A 25,070-nucleotide genomic window follows, 5' to 3' on the forward strand; every position below is an offset into this window, starting at 1 on the left:
CTGACTTTTTTGTCTGTTGTTTTTGTTTGGTTTTTCAAGACAGGATTTCTTTGTGTTGTCTTGGCTGCCCTGGAACTAGCTCTGTAGACTATGCTGGCCTTGAGCATACAGAGAGCTGCCTGCCTCTGCCTTCCCAAAATGCTGGGATTAAAGGTGAGCCATTACTGTCTGATGGGATCTCTTGAGTTTTAGGCCAGCCAGGAGTACATAGTGAGATTCTACACCTTCCCCCCCCCCCCCCCCCCCCCCGCCACACACACAGAGGGCGGGGGAGGGGGGGGAGAGAGAGAGAGACTGAAACACCATCCTCTAATTCCTCTGTTGGCACAGAGTGCTACCAGTCTCAGGTTTATGAGAGCATCTGTATGTATCCACTTTGACAAGACTGGAGTCCAGATGGGCAATCCCTGCTGAGGGCTCTACTTCCTGGGACATGGTATCCAGTTTTATGACAAGATACCAAGTGACAGGGCCATTGTTGAGAAGACCCTATTCACCTTATTTGGGGAGACAGGCACTGGCAAGAGGCAAGGGCTCAGAGCAGTGTTTGTAGAATTGGAACTCAGTCACGGATGAAGATCACACTAACGCCTACTGTCAGTTCTTCTGTTGTGAGGTGTCCACCAGAGAGGACTGTTCAGACATGGGTTTAAGCCAATGGAAAGCTCGATTAGCCGGCCATTGACGACACCGGATGTTCGGGATCCCAGTGTAGCAGTGAGCCTCTTGCAGGATGACCTTTATACACAAAAATTATGTTTTGGGTTGACACACTAAAGTTAGCAAGAACAGGTAGCCAGAAGCAGACGTCCAAGAGCTAAAAAGCAAGTACATTTACAGACTTCCCCGGAGCTATGGACTTTGATGGATTCAGCCTTTGTTTTACTTTGGCAGTGGTGCTGTCTGTGTGCTGAGTTTTACAGCCTTAACGGCACTTCATCATAGATTCAGGTGAGCTAAGGTCTCAGGGCCTTCTAAGATCTGGGGCTCTGCTACATTTCTATCTCGAGTAGCTCATCACAGGCGAGGAAGATGCTATGCTGCCAGTAACTATTCCCATAGCCATGACATCCTGAGCAAGGAGGTCACTGATGTCATTGTGGAGTGAATTTACAAGACGAGCGACCAGCTCACAAACCTTCAGGGCTTGCTTCTCAGTTTTCTGAAGGTTTGATTGGAAACACTGACTCTGGTTCATCTCCCAGCTAATGGAATGTCTTCTGATTCTGCAACTTGGACTTTTCCCTGAAGCACTCTTAATTGTGCCTTCATGGGTGCTTAAAGGGAATCCACTTAGAAAACGAGTTTCAAGGGCTAACTTAAGACCTTGCCTTTTTGAGTTTCTAAAGTTAAAACATTCAAAATCAATTCCTGAAAACCCACTTTTTCTTTCTCTTGCCCTTCCTTTCCAGCCTCAGAGCCCGTCCCACTCCAGCGGGCCAGATTCGTGGCCCCGCCCACTGGCTCTCATTGGTGCCTGCTGCTCTAGCACCGCCCCCAGCAAAGGAGCTCCTCCTCCAGCTGGCCCTAGACCCCGCCCTCTAAGCGTATTCGGACGTCAGCGCGTCGTAGCGGAAGCCCGGCAGCGAATGAACGCGGGCGGCCGCGGCCTTAGCCTGGTCGTCGGCGCGTGCGCGGGTCCCGAAACCCTGGCGGAGCGCAGCGCGAATGGAGGCCTGAGGGCGGCGGGGGCGGGGCGTGCCGCGAGCGGGGGCCTCGGCCGCGGCCGGCGCCGTCTAGAGGAGGCCCGGCCGTTCGCCACCACGCACTCGGGAGCCGGGAAGCGCAGGCGGGTCACGCCGTGGGCCGCGGCGGCGATGCAGCGACGACAGCGCGCTCCGCCCGCGTCTCAACCGGCCCAGGACGGCGGGCGAAGCGAGGACGTGGAGGTGCAGTTCTCCGCCGGGCGTTTGGGCTCGGCCGCGCCTGCGGGGCCCCCGGCGCGCGGCACCGCCGAGGACGAGGAGCGGCTGGAGCGCGAGCACTTCTGGAAGGTCATCAACGCGTTCCGCTACTACGGGTAAGGCGCGCCCGCCCGCCCGCACGCCGCAGTCTCGGGGCCCGCCTCGTGGCTGGTTCGCGGAGCCCGCGGTCACCTGCGCGCGGGCGGTCCCGTGGGGCTGCCTCCCACCTCACCCGGAGCCGCCGGAGCGAGTGTGCACTTTTTGTAGAGAACTGAACGGTGCTGCCGAGTGGCTCTGACCGGATGGTGGAGGGAGGAAGAGATCCCGGAGTTGCAAAATGTGCATCTTGGTAAGGAAAAAAGAGAGCGGGCACCGGAGCCGGCTTTATGTTCTTGTGGTCTGCGAGTAAGTACGGAATTCCTCTCGTGGGCTAGGCATGGTTGTGGGACTCTTCTGTAGGCTCTCCATTCGTATCGCAGCTTCCTAACTTCTACATATGGTCTGGATAGGTGTTCAGATAGCCCAATGAGAATGCCCAAGTACAGATCTGTTCGCGTCTTCGTGCACCCGGGGTTTTGGGCAAGGAGAGTTAGTACATTTATATCCGTAAGCGACACAGTCCACTGTGTTCTGAACCTGTGGTTAGAACCAGAGAGATGAGCGTGACCTCGTGTGCGGATCAAACCAACCTAGGTGGTACTCTGTTGCTATTTGTATTACAGTTGTTTATATATGTAACTCTTTGCCCAGGTCTGACTCCCATCGAGGGCAAGGACGAACCTTACTTTTATGGCACTGTGTTTGGCAATGCTGTTGAAGCTCTATTTTAAAAATAAAACATAGTGGCAAAAGAGGACACTCCCCCAACAGCCCTAATCAGTCTTGCGCGGTGGTTCTATTACTTTGTTACTGTTTTGAATTGAACAGTTATTTAGGATCTGATGGTTACAGAGTGTCAGGTATGGCAGGTGTGTGGAACCCAAGGCCTCAAGCTCTCAAGTTCTAGGCTCACAGGCAGTTCTTGAGTCAAAGACTTCGATGAAATAATTTCCTAATTGAACTCAGAAGTAGAGGGTATTTTCTGATAGTGCCACATTTTACTGTTGCAAAACATAGATTCTGGGAAACACCTTGGCATATAGTAGTAGGCTCGGTTAAACATATGTAATTATATTCAGTTTTAATATATTTGGAGCCTGAGATTCTATTATTAGTTATTGGATGGGCCATTGGTCTAGGGTAGAGGCCGTTTGACCTGGTCTTGAGTACTGCAGTATAGAAAAGGCTGCTTGCTGTGTGCATTTTCTAATTGTGACATGGTTCCCTGTGCTTTCGTCTCTCTCTACCCATTGAATATGAGATTGGGGGACTTTTCACCAAAATTTTTCTTTACTTATATAATGTCTCTGAGAAACACGCCAAATCTCTGGAAAAAGTAGTGTAGCCTATATGGCAAGCATTATGTTGCTTTCCAGCATTTTTGATAGTCTGGCTTTGAAGTGTCTCTACTGCAGACACTAGTCACGTTTAAACATAAATTAAACGAAAGTTAGAATTGAATTGCACAGCCTCACTAGCATGTTTAAAGTGCTCCACCTGTTGCTAGTGTGTCATATTGGAGTGTGTGGACAGAAGTCCTTTCATCACATGAAAGCCTGCCAGCCCTGTTCTGGACTCCTAGCACATTTTATAGGGCTTACTTTTACCACTAAATGTTACAGTGAACTGAAGACTGTAAAGATCATAGGGGGAGAAATGCCTTTTGGCTCCTGAGGGGGTACCAAAGCCATCCTTTAAAAGCAGGGTGCCATCCAAGTTTCTTTCTTTTGCCAAGGATAAAGTTCTTAGGCAGTGAAGTCTTTATAGATGTTCACCTCCATACACATGAGCATAATATAAGCAAAAGGGCTTGGATGGCCGCTCTACAAGGAGGTTACAAATGATCAGACAGCTAGTGGGCTGTAGCTTATAGTTGCGATAATAGTAGAGTTAGCTCCAATTCTAGCATTGTAAGAGACTATGCTTTCAGTTCTGGGGAAATGCCCACCCGTCACTATCTTTTGTTAGTTTGTTTTCTTTGTTGTGTGGTTCTAGAGTGCACTTAAGCACATGCTGTACCACACCCTGCCCAAACCCTTTAAGAGTTTCCCAGTGTGTCTTGTTTCTGGCAGCTTTGGAGACCACAGATCCCTGGGGGTTAAGGAATGTGCCTCCCCTCCCTCACCCAGCGACCCACCTATCAGCTGTACCAGCAAATACAGCTTCACCAGCCCCACTCCCCTGCCGCCAGGATGGCACTTGGTCTCTTTGAACAACAAAAGCAGAAGCATGCCTAGCATTGTTTCTTGTTCTTATTGAAACGCAGAGATTTGAAAAGGGTAAAGGATGAAGTTGTGCCCAGGAGAATTGCTGGCTGGGCAGGGGAGGGTTGGGAGACCTTAGGTGAAGGCTGCATGCGTCTATAGCAGTATTCCTAGGTCACACCTCTCTAGTGCTTTTTAGCCATAATGGGGCTTGTCCACCGCGGGGCTGAGAAGGGTCATTTGGAGATGATAGCTCTCTGGTGTCAGTATTAGCTGTTTAGGAAGGGGATGCATGTTACTGAAAGTCTGTTTGAGGTTCAGTGAGAAGATTGTAGAGCAGCCATTGCCTAGGAACACTAGGAAGAAAGCTCTGTAATAAGACTGAGCTGCTCACAGTGAGCTTTAAACACTTGCCACTCCGCTGTTCGCCTAACTTTACTAAGCAAACTTTAGAACTAAATATAAATTGGTTAAAAAAAAAAAAAAACTTCCAAAAATCGTTTTGTATTTATCCTTTCAAGCCCAATAATACGACTTTTGAAAATTTGTGCCCCCTCTCCTTTTTTCTAATATATGCCCTCAGTCATTTATGTGTAAGGAATAAAGGCTATATATATTTGGCTCATGGTGTTAAAGGGTAGGAAGTTGAAGGCTGTGGAGCACATTTGGTGAAGTTCTTACTAGTGGAGAAAGTCCATGGAGTCTTTTTTTTTTCCCTTGGAGTCTTGAGGTGGTGTAAGACATCACGTGGTAGAGGACTTGTGCCTCCTTCCGGTTTTTTGTTTTTGTTTGTGTTTGTGTTTTCAAGGCCACAATCCCACCAGGTTAGGGTGCTGCCTTTCAGGTACCATTTCACTTTTAATATTTCCCGAAAGCCCTACCTTCAGAGACCATCATTGACTTAACATTTCTACCTACTTTATACCGCACAATAAGGATTAAGGTTTTTTTTTAACATTTATTTATTATTATATCTAAGTACACTGTAGCTGTCTTTAAACACACCAGAAGAGGGCATCAGATCTCATTACAGATGGTTGTAAGCCACTATGTGGTTTCTGGGATTTGAACTCAGGACCTTCAGAAGAGCAGTCGGTGCTCTTAACCACTGAGCCATCTCTCCAGCACCAGGATTAAATTTTAATGTGCATTTTTGTGGCCTCTTTCAAACCATAGCAAATACAGATTGTGAATGCAGAAAAGTGCACTACTCAGTGCACTGCAGTTAGGAAATGCCTTAGTAAATTTTGGTTGCATAAAGTAGAATGTTAACAATCATTTTATTCTTTTTATTTATTTATTTATTTTAGAGAGCATTTACAAATCTGACAATTTACAATCTGACAAAAATTGTTCTGATAAGGACAAGGAATTCTGTTTCTCAGACTGGTGGTATATCTTAAGTCTTAGCTAAAAGGACATAGGTGTGGCCTGGTGTATATTCCTAACCATTTCCAAGTGCTCTGCAATTATGTGTACCACATGAGTAGCTGTTACATGAAAGCAACCCAGGCACAGAAAGACCTCCTGTTGTTATGTGTGGAATCTAAACAGTCATAAGAGCAGAACGGTAGTTAACCAACAGATGGGAGTGGAAGGGTGAAGTCGTGTGGGTACATGTTGGTCAGAGGATCCAGTGTTTGACTAAAGACCCTGATAAGTGTGGGACGTGATGGGTTAACTAACTTGCTTTGATCATCCCTCTTTGTACATAAAGTATCACTTTATGTCCCGTAAATACATATTGCCAGAATTTGTGCATTCAGTCATGAATGAATTTGTCTTAAACAGCTATAAGATGAGTACTAGAAGTAGTTCCTTTTGGAAGGGGGATGGCTATGGCTCTTCCCCTGAGTATTTTTGCTTTTCTACATTTGTCTGTTTGTATTTTCCCTGTGAATGTGTTAATATGGAAGAAGTAGGTATGCCTGCTATCTTTCTCAGTACTATATTAGACTCTTTGCCACTCTGATAACCCCAATGTAAACAGCTCAGGGAGGGCAAATGTATTTTGATTCACAGTTTCCAAGGTTTTAGGCTGCTGGGAGGGAAGATGACTGAGCAGAGCAACTGATCTGGTGGCCAGCAAGCTGAAAGAGAGTAAGGCTCTGGACAAGGTACCCAGAAGTGTGTCATCATCATCTACCCCCACCCCTTGCCCCCAAGCCCCATGACCCATCACCTCCAGTTACCTCCTAGAGTTTCTAGAGCCTCCCTAGAAGGTACCACCAGCTAGGAATCAAGCCTTTAGTACATGGATTTTTATTTTTATTTTTATTTTATTTATTTATTTATTTTTATTTTTTTGATTTTTCGAGACAGTGTATCTCTGTATCGTTCTGGCTGTCCTGGAACTCACTCTGTAGACCAGGCTGGCCTCGAACTCAGAAATCCACTCGCCTCTGCCTCCTGAGTGCTGGAATTAAAGGCGTGCCTCACCACGCCCGGCCTTTATTTTATTTGTTAAGGAAAAGAACTTCATATCTAAAATAAACTGTAACAAGTACTGACTATATTTACTAAGTTTTCCTATCCAGTGAAGGTTGATGGCATGAACAGAGGACTGACTGTCTTGTGGGCTTTGTGGAGATTTGTTCCAGCCAATCTCTGTTATGTACATACTTGACATTTATTAAATTTCAGCAAATACTTCCATGACCGTTCTATCATTATTTTTACCTTGTTTTATCAAGACACGTTGGGGTGTAAAAGAGACCACATAGTAAAATAACAAGTTAGATTACAGTATTTCTGACTTGAGAGCAGTCCTAGTATCTCAAGTGTAAAAAGGCAGTGTCAGTAAAACTCCTGCCTAGGTGTCCTCTTCCATCACCCTCGGGGCCTCCCTCCCATGTGCTACACGTGCCTTTAGAAACAGGACTGTGGCCGGTATGGATAGCAAGAGCTTCCGTGCTTCCTTACTCTTCAGAATGTTACATTTTCATCTTAAAGAAGTACTTGAATTATTTGTGTATAGAGAATGTAAAGAATGATGCAGTGAATTCCTGTGAGCCCTCCACCCAGTTTCCATAGTCTGTGCACACGCCCACATACACAACACATCCTGCTATACATGCATGCTCACACACACACCACATATTGCTATACACACACACACACACACACACACACACACACACACACACACACAGAGTCTCATCCTTTTTCCCCAGAGAGGGTGTTCCTTTCCATGCACATTGGCTTGGCTCCTGAACAATGTGTTGTTTGATGTTATATAAAATGAAGTTATGTATCATGTGTACTTTAATAGTGCTATTTTAAACAAATATTTGTGCTCCTGATTTTATCTTTTAGAGTTGTAGCCGTGCTTTGTTTATTTCTCTGCATTCCCCAGTATGATTTCTTCATCATGACCACTGATAATAGGCTTTCTGTTGTTCGTGGGGTTTTGTGTTTATTTGACAGTGCTGTGGTGAAGGCAGCTTGTGTTTCTTGAGTATGTTTAAGAGTATAATTCCTAGATCATAGGGTTGATCAACATTAAGCTTTACTAAGGATGCTGTTATTTTGCAAAGTGGTTATAGTCATTTCTGGATTCACCATTGGTATGTAAATGTTCTAATTTTTCTATAATTCTCAAATGTTTGACCTAGTTGGATTTATAGGTTTTTGTCAATTTGGTTGATATAAAATGACATTTACCTTTTAAAAATGAGGCTTTCCTCTTTACTTCATAAATAAGCAATCCTCAACGTAACCATTAGAAAACCTTTGGAATGCAAATTGTGACGATTACATTTGAAACCCTAAAGAATTTTAATTTTTCATTTGTTTAATATTACTTTTGTAGTATATAATTTATAGTTTTCAAAATTCAACTAGGCTAGCCTTTAGTTAGCTTCCAAACATACTCTATATTCTACATTTTTACTGTTTTGATTCTGGGGATTAAATCTAGGCCATTTTAACTTTTACCGCAGCATGTTACTGCTTGATGATGTAGCTACGCTATCATCCAGTTTTGCACAAAATGTTTAATTTGAAAATTGAAATTAGAAAAATAATTATAAATTAAACTTTGATGTGTCCTCTTATTATTGCACATGTCTTCCTATTCATTATAAGCCATTTTGTTGTTGTCGGTTCCTCTGAGAAGTATTCCTCATGAAGTAAAAGCATAGCAGACGTTCCTTCAAACGTCAAAGGGTGGGGCCTAAGGGTGGTGTCCAGCAGGACTTCGGAATAACAGTTATGCAAGCTGACAGTCTTAAAATGAGCTTGGCCTCTGATGAGAGAATTCATTTGCCAATTAAAATAAAACACCTTTTCTGTTTTAGCACCAGCATGCATGAACGAGTGAACAGAACAGAAAGACAGTTTCGGTCCCTTCCAGAGAACCAGCAGAAACTGCTTCCTCAGTTTCCTCTTCACTTGGACAAGATCCGGAAATGCATTGACCATAATCAGGAAATACTGCTGACCATTGTGAATGATTGCATACATATGTTCGAAAATAAAGAATATGGAGAAGATGTATGTGACATTGTTTCTATCTCTTTTAATCTTAGGGTTATGGTCTGTCTGTCCAGCTCTTGTGCATGTCATGCACTCTACTGAGAGAGTGGGTGTGCTGGGGAGCTGGGTGAACACCATGCTAGAGATCGCATCTGTTCAAGGCTTTGTCTTTGTTCTCATACGTAGATGATTGATAATACTTTCACGTGGTGTTTTAGATGTACTACTATTATATACGGGACTTAAATTCCTTAAAAGACTTTACTAGCTAGCTCTATTAGTTAATTTCCCTGGTTTCTTCAGTATCTTTATTTGTTGATATTCATCTTGCCTTTAAATTTATTTCCATCACTTAAATCTAAAGTGATTAGAGACTGCCATATCCAGGGATCCATCCCATAATCAGCCTCCAAACGCTGACACCATTGCATACACTAGCAAGATTTTGCTGAAAGGACCCAGATATAGCTGTCTCTTGTTAGGCTATGCCGGGGCCTAGCAAACACAGAAGTGGATGATCACAGTCAGCTACTGGATGGGTCACACGGCCCCCAATGGAGGAGCTAGAGAAAATACCCAAGGAGCTAAAGAGATCTGCAACCCTATAGGTGGAACAACATTATGAACTAACCAGTACCCCGGAGCTCTTGACTCTAGCTGCATATGCATCAAAAGATGGCCTAGTCGGCCATCACTGGAAAGAGGCCCACTGGACTTGCAAACTTTATATGCTCCAGTACAGGGGAACACCAGGGCCAAAAAGTGGGAATGGGTAGGTAGGGGGGTGGGGGGGGAGGGTATGGGAGACTTTTGGGATAGCATTGGAATGAGTTGGAAATACCTAATTTAAAAAAAAAAAAAGATGATTAAAAAAAAAAATCTAAAGTGACGAGCAGTAACTGTCGGCTCTGTGCATCCAGATAGACTCTGGCCAGGCCGACGTGAGCCCGTCACTGAACTCGTCACTGAACTCGACGACGGGCTTTCTTACCTCTGTTGGAGGGTGGGGTGTATGTCTCCATGGTAGCTCAGTGTGGGTCCCTGCTCCAGTAAGGACTGTTGAGGGTAGAAATGAGAGCACCAACCTTTAGTCACATAGGATCCCAAGCTGTACTTGAGCCCCTCCCTAGGTGAGAGGCTAATATTATCATCGACACACCTGCATCTTAGCATGCTCATTTAACCATATTCAAAATTGACTCTAAGAAAATAATTCTTTTTCCCCCCCTTTTAAACAGGCCAATGGAAAGATTATGCCAGCATCTACATTTGACATGGATAAGTTAAAATCTACACTGAAACAGTTTGTAAGAGACTGGAGTGAGACCGGGAAAGCAGAAAGGGACGCCTGCTATAAGCCAATCATTAAAGAGATTATCAAAAATTTTCCAAAGGAGAGATGGTAAATATTACCACATTTTTACCCACTTTCTGTAAGGTTGAATCATTTAGCTCCAGCATTTCCACCTTATGATTCACGTTCATAGTTGCTCGGTGCCTGTGTGTTCTCACGTATGTGAGTGGTATATTTGTTACTGGATGCTTCAGTTGTGTGCCATTGACGTTTTTATGTTTGGTAACATTTGCCCTAGTAAATACTAGAGATTTGAAACGTTAGAGTAAATATTTATAGTCAACAATACTCACTGCATTATAAGTTGTTTTTAGAACACAATGATAGTGATAGATTTTATTTTATCTCATGATGACATACGCAAAAGAATTGAGGCATCCATCCATACCACAGAGAAGTGACTAACTTTTGAACACAGAACCTTTGGGGATTCTGAAGCTCCACCTCTGCTTTTCAGACTCACGTTTGTAAATGAATAAGTGAAATGCATAGGACTACAAAGAACCATTTGTTTTAAAAGCAAATTTGCGGAGGGCTGGGTGGTGCTTGTTATAATACATGAGGGCCTGTGTTTGGATCCCCAGCATCTGTTTAAAAAGCCAGGCTCTTTGTAGCCCCAGAGCCAGGGGATTCCATTCTCTCTCAGAAAATAAGGTGGCAAACCACTGAGTAAGACATTCAACAAACGCATAAACAAAAATAATAAAGTAAAATAAAATTATATTTTAATTAAAGCAAATACATACTTTTTTTACAATGTATTGATTAAATATAGCCTGGTAGTGGGTATAAGTGCTATCTTATATGAAAATGCTGAATACTTTGTACATTATTTTGATAAAAGTGTAATTCCAATTGAGGATAACATCACATAATAAACCTACTAATATTCATTGCCTGCATTTTTGGAATTGAGGACAAGCATAATTAAAGATTATTGCTGCTAGAATCTGTTTGAAAGTAGAAAGAAGGTTCAGTAGTGAGACTATGTTCTTACTGCTCTTGCAAGGACCCAAGTTCCGTTTCTAGCTGAACATTATTAAGCTCACAGTTACTTGTAAGGTTCCAGCTCAAGGGCGCCCAGTGACCTCTCTGGCAGCTGTGGGCATCTACACTCACACGTGCACATAGACACACATAGACACATGAAAATCGTCTATACTTACAATTTAAAGTAGACCTTTTTAAATAATAAAATTGAGTGTTTCCCCATTCTCAAAAGCTCAGTGAATTTTGTCTCAGACCCTGGGATCCATAGTCCCGTGTGTTCAGAACTCCTGAGTTTGGGTGTATCCTTCGAGGACTGTCAGGATCTTCGTCTCTTTTTCTCTCTTTTGAACTTTAATTTTGAAGTAACTTAACAATTATGGTTCTTTATCAACACTCATCACGTTTTGGCATTTTAGAACACCACTGTCTATCATCCCCACCTTCTCCGTCCTCCCTCTTTCAGCATGTGGATGTGTAAAACCACATATTCAGAATTATTGTAAAGGCATTTGAGAGTCATGTAGTATTTGTCATGGTTTCTGACTGCGTAATACTTCACAGCTTTAGATTTCAGGGTCTCACTGTGTAGCCATGGGTGGCCTGGAACTCACTGTGTGGACCAGGCTGACCTGAGCACAGAGATCCATCTGCCTCTGCCTCTACCTCCTGAGTCTGGATTTGAGGTGTTCTCCACCACGCAGGCGCAGAGTCTGTTCTTGAGAATGGATCTGTTCACTTTCTGTCGCAGATCCAGAAAGTTGACCCTGAGCACAGTTCTGGAACCTGATAGTCTATCAGTTTGGGCTGAGACGCCTGGGAGGTGTGGTCTTCGTAGCCTTCACTGTTCTCAGGCTGCTCTCTAATAAAGGGGCCCTTCTTTCATTTTCTCCATAGAGATGTATTTCAAGGACTTAGAGTTCCTATTTCATTCAGTGAATTAAAATCTTAAATTACTATTGTTTTAATTCTGTTGTTTAAATTCTTCTATCCTTGGGGATTTCTTTTTTTTTTTTTTTTTTTTTTTTTTTTTTTGCTGAAAAATCTAAGATATTTGAGACTGGTGTTGTAGATCCTGTGAGGCTTGGTTATTTCTCTAAGCATTTGGTTGCTTGTAATGTGGGATGCAACGTAGGACCCCAAATAAGCCACACACTCATCCTCAGTGCTGGCCCCTACCTGCCTTGTACACAGGGTCTATCTCTGCTGTTAGGTGCTGAACTTCATGGTTTTCCGAGGCAAGGTCTCACTGTAGCTCACAAGTTCATGCTGGCCTTGAACTTAAAATCCTCCTGCCAGAGTGCTAGGACCATAGGCACGTGCTGCCACACCTCAGCTCATTTCAGTGATTTGTTTAAGTCCTTCCGAAGTAATCCCGACATTTGTGTTGTTTTAGGATTTTTTTTTAAACTTCTTTATTTTCTTGAGTTTTTGCATTAATAGTTTTGTTTTGGTTCAGCATTTTATGCAACAACAATAAAAAACCAACAAATCGTGAAGATGAGAGTGAGTAAATAAGTTAATCAAAAATAAATATATTTTGCTTTTTCTGTCAGACACTAGTATAGAGGGCTGAGTAAATAATTTGTTTTTCATTTCTGAAATACTTATAAGTATTTATTGCTTCAGACAATCTCTTAAGAAACTTTTCTATAAACCTTGCATCAAGAAATGTAAGAATGTGGGAATATTGGTTTTTTTTCTAGAAAATGAACTGAATTATAAACTTTTGTTTACTTTACATTTTACCTTCTATTTCATATACAGTGACTTCAGCATTTTCCTGAGACAGATTAGTAGGAAAAATTTTGCAACAGTGAGTAGTTACTGATCTCTTGCTTAAAATAATTACTTCTTCAATAGCAAATCAACTTCTGTGGACATAGGACATCAGCAAAAGCTAGGAGCAAGATTCTTTTGTTGCCAAGTCAGGTTTTTTTGTTTGTTTGTTTGTTTGTTTTGTTTTTTTTAATGAAAAAAGTGAATATTTAGATTTACCCGTCTGGACTGAGTTTAGCTGGTCCCAATCTTGTTGGCTACATCCAGAGCATCATTATCAGGAGCCAAGTGAACATGCGCCCTCTTCTGTCAGTCAGGCCTTATCAGGGCCTGACTTTGCCCACATTAGTCTCTTAGTTTCTTCACGGCCTGTTTGATCTGGTGCGTGTTGGCCTTGACATCCTCTGCAGTGAACACAAGCATTTGTTCTCTGTCTTCTTCATGGCAGATTCACTGGTCAGGGGGAATTTGATGATGGCATAGTGGTCAAGCTTGTTTCTCTGGGCACACTCTTTTGAGGGTATTTGGGCTGCCTCCAGAACTGCCAGGTCTTGGGCCACCTGAAGGGGGGTGACTTGTGGGAGTCCCTTTGTGGCTGTGGACACCTTTCAGCATTAGCTTTCAAGGACTTCACTTTGGCCTCTGCTTTGGGAGTGGTGGGAGCTTTCTTTGCTTTTGGCTCCATGATGGCGGAAAAGCAGAGTAAACTTTTAACATATACTACTTGACTAACTGTGTGTGAGTGTGTGTGTGTGTGAGTGTGTGTGTGTGTGAGTGTGTGTGTGTGTGAGTGTGTGTGTGTGAGTGTGAGTGTGTTTGTGTGTGTGTGTTTTAATTATCTAAGCTGTCACTGTTTTTTTTCATTCAAAGTATCATCTGTTCTTTTATTTTTTTGAGTTAGCATACAACATAATGGGTTTCATTATGGCATTCATATATGTCAAACATGGCTCTTGTTTATCTACTTCTCCGCTGAGCCACGGAGTTTATTTCTCAGGAAAATAAATACCGTAAAAGTCATGACATATATGCTTATGACTTTTGGACATTTTGAGCTATACTTTCTGAATAGGATCTACCTTTCTTATAGATGATTTTTGGAGGTATTTCCCATATGTTAGATCATATCATGCAAAAAGTTTTAATTTCTTCCTTTCCAACATGAATGCCTTTATTCCTTATTTTTATTCTTAGGGGAAAGCTTTTTCTTTTCACCCCTGAGTATAATGTTAACTGTGGGGTTCTCTCTCTCTCTCTCTCTCTCTCTCTCTCTGTCTCTCTCTTTCTCTGTGTCTGTCTGTCTGTCTGTCTCTCTCTTTTAAAGATTTCACTTATTTATTTTATATATATGATGAGTACACTGTATACACTGCAGCTGTCTTCAGACACACCAGAAAAGGGCATTGGATCCCATTACAGATGGTTGTGAGCCACCATGTGGTTGCTGGGGATTGAACTCAGGACGTCTGGAAGAGCAGTCTGTGCTCTTAACCGATGAGTCATCTCTCCAGCCCCCTGTGGGGTTTTCTTAATGCCCCTTTTCTTGTTGGATATTTTTCCACCTTTCTTTGAAAGGATGTTGGATATTGTTAAATACCTTTTGATTCTATTGGGATAAACTTGTTGAGGTCTTCTTCCACCCTGTCTTATTAAAATCTCATTTTCATGTGTTAAATCAAATCACCCTTGCCTTCTTAGGAGAGGTCACATTTGGCTATGGTAAATAATTTTCTAAGAACATTGTTGGGTTAGATTTGCTAATGTCTTGTTTGGGATTTCTATACTCATTCATTGTAAGGGATCGTGGCCTATGGTTTTCATTTGCTAAGACTAAGCCTTGCCTTTTACCCATTGAGAGGACAACAAATTGTTTTTTATTCTTCTCTGGAAGATAAGCAGTAATCTTCATTAAGAATGATTTTGAAGACTTTGAATCAGAATAGTACAGATTGCCATTCTTAAAGGCTGCTTGTGTTCAGCCAGCAGTGCTACTACAAGTAATCTGTGTACCTGTTACACTGGCCTTACCATTGAGCTACACTCTTGCCTCTAAGATTTTTAACAGTGACACTTAAAGAAGGATTCCATAACTGTTAGAGTAATGAGCTAATTTCTTGTATTAACTTTTTATAGTTTTATAATTGCTTTAAGTTTTATGAACATCATTACTTCTATGGGGATATTATTTGTTTTTAAGTTTCTAGTTTTTAGTCTCGGAAAGTCATCAATGCTTTGCGCAATAAAGTGCTGGCTAATGGCTTCTTTAAGTTCTAAGTTATTCCTGAAAATTCATAGTATCTTCCTTTCTGAAAGTAGCTTGTAAAGTCATGCTTTTTATACTTTGAGTGTCCCAAAGTTTGAATGAATTTCAGATGCTTAAGTCAATATGACTTCTGATGTTTATCATTTTTATTTATACTTAAAATTACTGAATAATATATGCAGTTGTGTCTGGTCAGCCTCTCAGTACTAGCTGTCTAGTAAAAAGCATGTCATTGCTAAAGGTACTGAGGAGACTTGTATACTCGATGTTTTACAGTTTACTTTTCAGCTGTACAGGGTGTAACATCTGGTAAGCAGGAATTAGTTTTAGGTGGTGCTAGTAAATAGAACTGGAAATGTAAATGAAGAAAATACCAAAAAAAAAAAAGTAAAAGAATAATTAAAGGTATTTTTTCAGTAGGTAAAGATGTCAGAGTTTGGGCTGGAGAGATGGCTCAACGGTTAAGAGCACTGACTGCTCTTCTGAAGGTCCTGAGTTCAAATCCCAGCAACCACATGGTGGCTCACAACTATCCTTAATGACATCTGACGCCCTCTCCTGGTGTGTCTGAAGACAGCTACAGTGTACTTACATATAAAATAACTAATAAATAAATCTTTTAAAAAAAAAGATGTCAGAGTTTAGGATTAAGAAGGACATGAGTCTTCTGACACGGCTATCCATCTACCCCTCCCCATCCCCGAAACAGCGAGTGTTACAGCTGTGACACAGATATATGTCCACATACAAATTCATAAACTTTAAATGAGATATACTGGGGGAAAATGTTTAATCCCTCAGTCTTGGACCTGATGGGAGAGTTTCATATTCTATATCATTTCATTTTGTTTTACTTGGATTAGTTTCTTTGTACTAGATAAGCAAGGTAAACTTTAAGTCCACATAAACAGTTAATGTTGAAGCTTTTCCATAAAACATAATCCCCAGAAGCAGGTGTAGGTGTGGTGTCTCCTGTGCCTGTGCCACATGTCTGAGGCAGGATGCTTGGGAATTTGAGGCCAGCCTGTGTTGGACAGCGAAACCTTGTCTCAGAGAAAGAGAAGGGCCTGGATGAGGCACGTTAGAATTCTGCCCCTCAGAATCCAAGTTCTGGATAAAGCATTGTCATTTGGGTCTCAGATCATTCCACAGCAGGCATAGAACATGATGTCCTTACGTACACTTGAGCTGGACTTAACTCAGTTTCAACTGCCTTTCCTTACTGAGATTTCAGTGAATGGACATCCTGATATGTCTGTTAAACCTAGCATAGTCAATGAATATGCATAGAACTACCTGTTCTTGCTCAATTAAAATGTTTTATGTAAACACATTTATTTTCCCTGTTTGTCCATGTTTGGGACTAATGTGATTGAGATTGGGAATAATTTTGAAGGTACAGATTGGCCTCTGCATTCTTGATAAGGAAATGCTTTCCACAGTTTACCAATGCTAGATCATTGTGTCTGTTTTGGTTTTACATAAAGGTATATTCTATGCTGCTGTTTTGAACCGTTGAATGATGAAGTTAGCAAGCAGTACTCTTCGTTTTTGTTTTATTTTCACTTAAAATAAAAGGTTAGCTGAATGCAGTGGCTCTTATATCAGCAATCCTAGCATTCAGGAGAAAGAGGCAGGAGGTGCGAAACAAGCCCAAGATTAGTGTTCATTTTAGGCCATCCAGTGCTAACTAAGTATGGAGACCTTGTCTCAAGCAAAAAATAAATGTGAGCTCAAGACCTAACCTGTTTTTTTCAAATACGAACACAGGAATAGTGTAATGCTAAACATTTGATAGAATAGTATATATCGAAATTTTCACCCAGACAAACAGTAAAGAAAACCAACCGTGCAAATGTTCAGCTTCCTCAAGTGTCTGCTGGTTCATGCTGGCTGTAAAGTGCATGCATGAGAAGGAAAGAAACATTTGAGCCAGCCTTAAAGGCTGGGATTTTTTTTTTTAATTATAAAAACTATTAACTGATTTGCTATTTTTTGTTTGTTTTTAAATCTTAATTCATTAGCCTATCTGAAGACCATTTGGGGTATTTTGTTTATGACTATGTCAGTATTTACTGTACTCCAAGAAGACATTGACTGACTGGCTTGTTGAAAATTTATCTTTCACATAGTTTTTAGGAAAAAGAACTGAGTTAAAAAAAAACTTGTTTTCTATTTTATATTAAAATAGAGGCATTAACTATATTTATAAAGGGATTTGTTAGCTTAAAGGAATCTATTTTAAAAGAGAAAATAGTGAAAATTTTACAATGTCGTATGCAATTGTATAGAATGAAGAACATTTTTTCTCATTCTTTCTTGACTGAAAACATGTTTTAAGCTTCTTCCAAATCAGTATTTTAAATGTTCATAATTCTAGAATAACACCTCAGTGATAAAACTAAGATTAACAATTCAAGAAAAAATGGCATAAATGGACATAAATTGGCAAAAAAGGAATATAAGACAATCTCACAAGAAAATTCAAATGTAAAAACTATGTTAAGCCAGTTTTACATCATGTTTTGCAAAAATTGAAAATTAAGAAACAGTAAGGCTGTGGAGAAACATGTCTCCTGTGAAAGAAAAAAACAGGAGAATTTTTATAAAGACTAGTTTGGTGGTGTTTGCTAAAATCTTTCTTAGAGTTCAACATTGCTGCGTTGGATTTACAGATGCACTTCTGTGTATAGAAATTATTCTAATATTACAATGCCAAAATATTATAGGTAATGTAGATGTCTGTAGTTGGGACTTTTTTGTTTTCGAGACAGGGTTTCATATAGCCCAGGCTGCTTTACACCTGCTGTGTTGCTAATGATGACCTTGAACTTCGCGCTCTTCTGCTTCTGTACCCAGAGTATTGGGGGTTACACAGAGACCACTGTGCCTAGTTTTCTGCAGTGCCAGGGCTTCCTCTATGCTAGAGAAGCACTAGACTAATAGAGCTGCATCTCTGTCCTGGTGTAATGTTTTAATGACTTCCTATGTAACTTATGGTTAGAGGGATAGATAGATATCCAAGAGGTTATCCTGTTCAGAGTTCATTGACATGTACGGGCTATCAATATAATGTTCTCATGTAGTTTAAATGCTTTGATAGCTACAAAGAAAAGTAAAATAGGATGAATTTGATTAACTAGAATTTCAATTTGTATCACTATGAAAGATTACTGAGATTTTTTTCATTCATCTTATGCCAAGTTTTTGAGGTCCAGCTTATCTTACACTTAGAGCATATATCACTTTATATACTTTAAATCATATGAATTTTGTGCTGTCTGCTATATTGGACAGAATAGCTGTGATTCCGAGAACTACTTTTGCTGCTTAAAAGTTGCAGATGGCTGGATAGGTAAGGGTGCTTGCTGCGTAGCCTGATGACCCAAGCTGTTTGTTCTTCTGAGACTGACATTGTAGAAAGAGTGAGCCAGTGCATCCAAGTTGACCTTTGACCTCTACATGCATGTTGTGGTACATGAGAGAACACACACACACACACAGGTTGGGGGGAGTTGCATATAATCCTACCACTAGGGGTCAGCCAAGTGTCACCGTGCTGATACCACAAAACAAAGTATATTATATTGGAGTTTGCTAATTTGTAAAACAAAGATACAGTTAAGCCTGCAAATACATTTACTGTTGGTAAAATGGCCTAGTCTGGTTTTAAAACTTTAAAATCACATATTTAAAGTTTGTTTCTCGTCATTTTAACAAGAAATGTTTAAGACTTCTAAAGGATTCATAGCGGCATGTGTATCTTTGGGGGAAAATCTACTTAAGATTACACATTTAGGAAAGCATTCTTGCCATCCCACTCATTCTTTGTTTGGTTTTTTTGATCAGTCGTTTTATTCTAAGCATATTCTAACTTTGTTTTAAAACCCATTGGAAACACCCTTTTGTCATAATACAAATAGTTTGATGATCTGCAGTAGTCTGCTCACTTCTGAGGTAGGGGTTTGTGTTCTGTATTTTTTGTCTTGGTGGCTTTTAATAGCAGTCTTACACACTTCAGGTGCTAGTGTACCTCTGGGCACAGAGTGGAGGCAGACGGTTCAAGGTTCTGGTTAGGGAAATGTTGATGAAAGAAATGATAGGCTAATCTTCTATAAGTTAGTTACTAAGTCGTTCTTGTTGGTTTTATTTTGTTACTTTAATGACAAATGTTCTCACTCTGTAGCCCTGGCTGGCCTGGATCTCACTATGTAGATAAGGATGGTCTTGAATTCATAACAATCTGCTTGCCTCTGTCTCTGGAGTGCTGGGATTAAAGGTGTGGCCATTCCTGGCAGGTGTATTAATTCAAACATATGTTCCATAAATGATTTATAAAAAAACACTTTACTAGGTGAGCCATTTCCCTGGCCGTTCTCTCTCTCTCTCTCTCTCTCTCTCTCTCTCTTTCTCTCTCTTTCTCTCTCTCTCTCTCTGTCTTTCTTTCTTTCTTTCTTTCTTTTCTTTCTCTTTCTTTCTTTCTTTCTTTCTTTCTTTTCTTTCTCTCTCTCTCTCTCTCTCTCTCTCTCTCTCTTTCTTTCTTTCTTTCTTTCTTTCTTTCTTTCTTTCTTTGTAGAGTATGCAAAGATTATCCTGTAGAATATACTGCTAGTAAAAATGTCCTGTTGCGCTCTGAGAGTGAAGGCCTTGGGGAACAGGTAGCTTGTGAGATTTGAATAGTTTGAAATTGAATTGGTTTTGTGAACCAAATTTTGAAAATGTGATCATTAAATTCCCTCTTTATAGACATGACACTAACTGATTACATACATTTTCTTTTTGGTTCCTATACAAATGTTGTCTCCTCATTTTTTTAAAGTAAAGTTACTTTTAATTACCTGTGTGTGTGTGCATGTGTGTACCAATACATGCATGTCGATGTACATTCTAAGGTCAGAGGGCAGCCTGAAAGGGTAGGTTCTCTTGCACTCTGTGGGTCCCAGTGAGCTCGGCCTGTCAGTCTTAGTCAGAACCGCCTCTACCCGCTGAACTGTTTTGCTAACTCTGAAACGGGTTGGCCAGGGTTCCTGAGGACAGGTCCTCACCGCCTACAGCCTTTTCCTCCTAAAGCTGATTGCACTTCTATTGAAGGAATGGCAGAGCTCAGAGAGAAGGAGACCTAGAATGAATGGCGATGTGGCGAGGTGATGGAACCTCTGCTGTGGTGCAGTCTGTTGTCTTAAATGCTCCCAGAAGTGTTTGCAAGGGGAGCTGTGGCAGCAAGGTCACGAGTTTGAGGCTAGTCAGGATACTTACTGACACCCTTCCAAGAAGGCATTGCTCATTTTCTCCAAGAGCATTCACCCCCGTCTGACCTTTTCTCTCTTCCTTTTGGAAGAGAGGTAGGGGCAGCGGACACAGAGTCCTATGTGATCTCCCAAGCTACTCTGCAGTTTGCTATGTAGACCAGGCTAGTCTCAAACTCATTGCAGTCCTGCAAGTCTCCAAATTCTGGGATAACAGGTCTGAGCTCCTGTGCCCAGTACCCCTGCCCTTTCCTTTTTATAACTGAGAGCTATACAATTTTAGAGATATACTTTAGACATTAAACTCTCAATGGAGTTAATTTACTTGTTTCTGTAATCCGTGTTGTATGAACTTAGAAGTAAGGTTTTATTCTCTGCCACATGGTGAAATAATTCAAAAGTCCCACAGATAATGAGGGATCACTTTGGGCTAATTTATCTTCCCAGAAATAAGAATGACTATACATCTTTAGATACAATGTAATTCTATTTTTTTGTTCCTGAAAAGTATTTTTGGGGGAATGAAACCCTTACTTGATAATATTACAATTCTGTCTATCTTTTATTTTTATTGACATTTAGTAAAACTTGAGTTTTAAGAAGTCAGGAGTCCAAGTACGCTTATTTTATTGAATAATTAAATAAATTTTTAGTTGTTAATATGGATTTTGTCTTTTTTTTCTTTCTTGTTTTCCTCTTTGAGGGGCTGGATATAATTGCCTTGTTTCATTTCAGGGATCCTTCTAAAGTAAATATTCTGGTACCTGGTGCTGGACTAGGAAGATTGGCCTGGGAAGTAGCTATGCTAGGTTATGCTTGTCAAGGAAATGAATGGAGTTTTTTTATGCTCTTTTCTTCCAACTTTGTACTCAACAGGTATTTAATTTACTTTTTGATGGAAATAGTAATTTCTTAAAATCAAATTGCCTTGCCTATTTTTGAACAATTCTGAATTAGAAGAAAAATATATAGTACTTGCTTGCTGTAGATCATATTTACATTAAATTCATAATGCTTATACCGATGGCCACTGTAATCAGTGTTAATTTAATTAGTTGTTTAACAGTGTTGACACAGGGCAAGCAAACAACTCTTTAGAAAGTAATTGGGCATTCCATGAAGCTAAAATAATTTCTCTAAGCTTTTTCACTTTTTGTTTCTTGGTGAGGTAAGAGTTTATTTTAGCAATTGTAACTATTTTCTCTGACGACTTCCTATAAGTGGCCATACCTGTTCACATGACAGTGGATTGAGGATCCGAGAATTTCTGTGTCCTCTACCAGAAGGTAGTAGAAAAGAGTTATTATTTTTAAGTCAGAAGATGCAGTGTATTTGAGACAAAGAACTAGCTGCCTGTTTCAATAGCACGTTACTGGTAACTTAGTACAATGCTGTGTTATTGGTGACAATGTACAGTTTAGGTTGCTGGTGAGCTGGGGAAGGAGGGTTATTATGTAAAATAGTAGAAATGGGTAGAATAGCAAGACTAGTGTGCTTGTTATATTCACCTTTGAGGTTCAGGAATACATTTTTGCTGGGTGTGGTGGCACAGGCCTCTAATCTCAGCTCTTGGGAGAGGACAACAGGAGGATTAAGAATTCAGTGCCATCCTCAGTGACACAGTGGGTTTGAGGCCAGCCTGGCTACCTAAGACCCTGTCTAAGGAAACAAGAACATTGTAGTAATTTTTAAAAATTTGAATGAATAGTACATGAAAGAATCTCTGAATTTCTTTTAATCCATGGTTGGTCATCTACCTGTATACACAGTGTCAGATAACTTAGTACAGTGTAGTGTTGGCACTCTTCAAGTCTAATGATTTACCTCAATTAATAGATGATACTTTTGTGCTTAAAGTAGGTTTTTTTCCCCCCTAGGTAAAATGTGTGGCTAACATTGAACCATATGCTCATATTTTACAGATGTTCTGAAATTAACAAATATAAACTTTATCCCTGGATCCATCAGTTTAGCAATAATCGGAGATCAGCTGATCAGATCCGACCCATTCTTTTCCCTGATGTTGACCCCCACAGTCTTCCTCCTGGTTCTAACTTTTCCATGACAGCAGGAGACTTTCAGGAGATTTACTCAGAATGCAGTAAGTTCAAAGCAAGTATTTAAAAGTTCTTAACAGTTATTCTAGAAATGATCTAGTGTTGTAACCATTTATCTTGATGGCGGAATATAAGATGTGCAATGTTAGTGACAATGTAAAGTATTTTCAGGGTGGTGTAAAGACAATGACAGTAAGTGTAAAGAAATTTATGTATATTCAGGAGATGTTGACTGTTAACAAAAGACAACTTAGGAGCACAAATTATGCTGAATGCACTAAGATGAAAATAAGCGAGTGTGGGCTGGAGCTCTGTAAAGAGGCTGTGACTGGACAGACAGATGAATAGTACTTGAGGTACTGTGATGCAAAGAATAAGATCACTGGGGACCGCAGCAGGCCTAGTCTGACAAGAAAAGAAACTTTATGGAAGCATGGCTTGAGAGTTAGGTTAGCTTCAGTTGTAGAAGACTTGTATCGGATTGGAAGTTACATTTTAGCCTGAAGACCATTGGAGGGATGCAGGAATGGGAAGAATGAATTGGCAGTAATAGGAAAAGGAAACAGAGTTGTGAGTGGCAGCAAGAGCATCCTTTCAACATATATCTGTTTGTCACCTCTTAAATGCCAAGTGTATTAAAGCACAACAGATAGCAAAACGAAGTCCCTAGCCAAGTCTGGAAGGGACAGAGAGGCCATAACATACAATATTGTTTGGGAAAAAAAATAATGTGGAGAAGTAAGTGTAAGAATAGAAACAAGAATGAACTTGCCACTTATGTGTTTAGAGATAGCAGGGGTTAGCCCCTGTGTTCAGCAGGGCTGTGGTGAAGTGAGTAGCAGGAGGAGGGAGATAAGAGGGTTGCTTAAGACAACTCGAAGCAAGGAGTTTGAATTGTATGAGAGGGACAGGAAGCCACGGGAAAGATGGCATAGAGCAGGAGTAGCAACAGAGAAAGATTTTGTATATCTAGTTTCCTAAAAAAAAAAACTTTATTTCCCCTAAATTCTGAGATTGGATCACATTCATTCTGAAGTTAAAAAGGGACAACTGGGAGGAGTTAACCTTTTGCGTATATGTTGAGGAATCAGATCTCAAATAGGAGTGAACTTGGTGAAAAGCTTCACACTGCAACTGAGAGTCACTGTCCTCTCCTGGGACGGGAAGAGGGTTGTTTTAGTTAGGGTTTCACTGCTGTGAACAGACACCGTGGCCAAGGCAACTCTTAGACACGATTTAATTGGAGCTGCCTTACAATACAGGTTCAGAGGTTTAGTCCACTATCGTTAAGGCATTGGCAGCATCCAGGCAGAAATGGGGATGGAGGGGCTGAGAGTCCCACCTCTTTTTCCAAAGGCAGCTAGAGAAGACTAGGATGAGAGTACTGAATCCCACACCCACAGTGACACACCTATTCCAATAAGGTCACACCTCTTAATAGTGCTACTCCCTGGGCCAGGCATATACAAACCATCACAAAGGTACAGGTGATCTCTGTTGGGCCAGCCACTTTTACTACCCTGCCTGGCAACAGCTTCCCACCTCAGCCTATGGCTTCCCCAGACAACTTCCCCCTGATGATTATCAAGTCATTGTAAATATTTGGGTATTTGTTGTCATTTATTTTTCCAATTGGCAAGAAAAGCTTTCTCTTAAAACCAGCCAGAATTAGTGTTTAACTCCATTTAGATCAGAACTCAAAAAATTAAGATGACAATTATTTTGTTTTAGCAGATTCGAACTGAAGCTAGGGTAGCCCAGTCACAGTGCACTTCCTAGCTCAAGACCCTAAGGTTCAGTCACAAGCATCACAAAAGTAAACTTGGGAAAACTAAAGCCTAGCAGCGGAGTTGACAATGAACAACTCTTTTAACAGTGTCATTTGCTAATATATAGTAATGTTTCAATAACGAATGATTTCCAAATTGATTACTATATATATTTTTCCTACAATCATTTTGAGTATATAGTGTTAATTATATCTATTCCTTCAATTAAATGAAACATTAATATGCTATAAGAGTTAATTGGCAAACTTAAAAGGTAAAAAGAAAAAAACAAAATAACAGATGCAGTGGTCTGATTTCTGTTGATTAGATGCCTGGGACTGTATTGCCACCTGCTTCTTCATAGACACAGCTCACAATGTAATTGATTATATTGATACAATATGGAGAATACTCAAGCCAGGTGGAATCTGGATAAATCTTGGTAAGTGCTTGTATATTCATTAACATTTTATATATCAGTCTGAGTATTTAGAGCTGTCTTTCCATACTTGAGAACATTGTAATGTTGTTGTATTATCTGTTAGACCATTTCCTAGTGGGTGTTACCTCCTGAAAGCAGTGGGAGTCCAAGCATTAGGGCCATTCTCGTATGTCAGTCTCCTGGGACTTAACTTCAGAGGATACTAAGTTTGATCTGCTGATTTAATACTTAGTCCTTTGTCTTCCCTCCCTCCATGTAGGCAGTGGTAGTTCATTCTGTTAAGAGACTGAAATGACAAGCAGGGGCCTGTGTGGATCTGCATGTATATGTTTTGGCTGTCAGCCTGGTGTCCTGGGGAGACTCCTAACAGTGGAGGGAGGTGTAGCTCTGATTCTTTTGCCTGCTCTTGAGAATCTTTTCCTCTTCTTGGGTGGCCTTGTCCAGCCTTGATGCTGAGAGCTTTGCCGTGTCTTAGTGTATCATGTTTATC

At 40.7% G+C, this 25,070-nt stretch overlaps 1 protein-coding gene across 6 annotated transcripts in view; it reads left to right on the top strand.

Moving 5' to 3' along the window:
* The first annotated feature begins 1,576 nt into the window (after window positions 1–1,576).
* Carnmt1 (carnosine N-methyltransferase 1) overlaps window positions 1,577–25,070 on the top strand; it is a 36,443-nt gene continuing 12,949 nt past the window's right edge. For 2 of the 6 annotated variants that reach the window (NM_001377051.1, NM_001377054.1), the window contains exons 1-6: window positions 1,577–2,309; window positions 8,506–8,701; window positions 9,922–10,085; window positions 21,048–21,188; window positions 22,235–22,413; window positions 24,467–24,580. In NM_001377051.1, the coding sequence (NP_001363980.1) occupies window positions 2,242–2,309; window positions 8,506–8,701; window positions 9,922–10,085; window positions 21,048–21,188; window positions 22,235–22,413; window positions 24,467–24,580 (862 nt within the window). In that variant the 5' untranslated portion in view covers window positions 1,577–2,241. The remainder of the gene's footprint in view (window positions 2,310–8,505; window positions 8,702–9,921; window positions 10,086–21,047; window positions 21,189–22,234; window positions 22,414–24,466; window positions 24,581–25,070) is intronic. The other 4 variants (NM_001377052.1, NM_001377055.1, NM_026120.5 and 1 more) reach the window with 2 other exon arrangements.

This window comes from Mus musculus, chromosome 19, assembly GCF_000001635.26.
Source record: "Mus musculus strain C57BL/6J chromosome 19, GRCm38.p6 C57BL/6J".
NCBI classification, from domain to species: domain Eukaryota; kingdom Metazoa; phylum Chordata; class Mammalia; order Rodentia; family Muridae; genus Mus; species Mus musculus.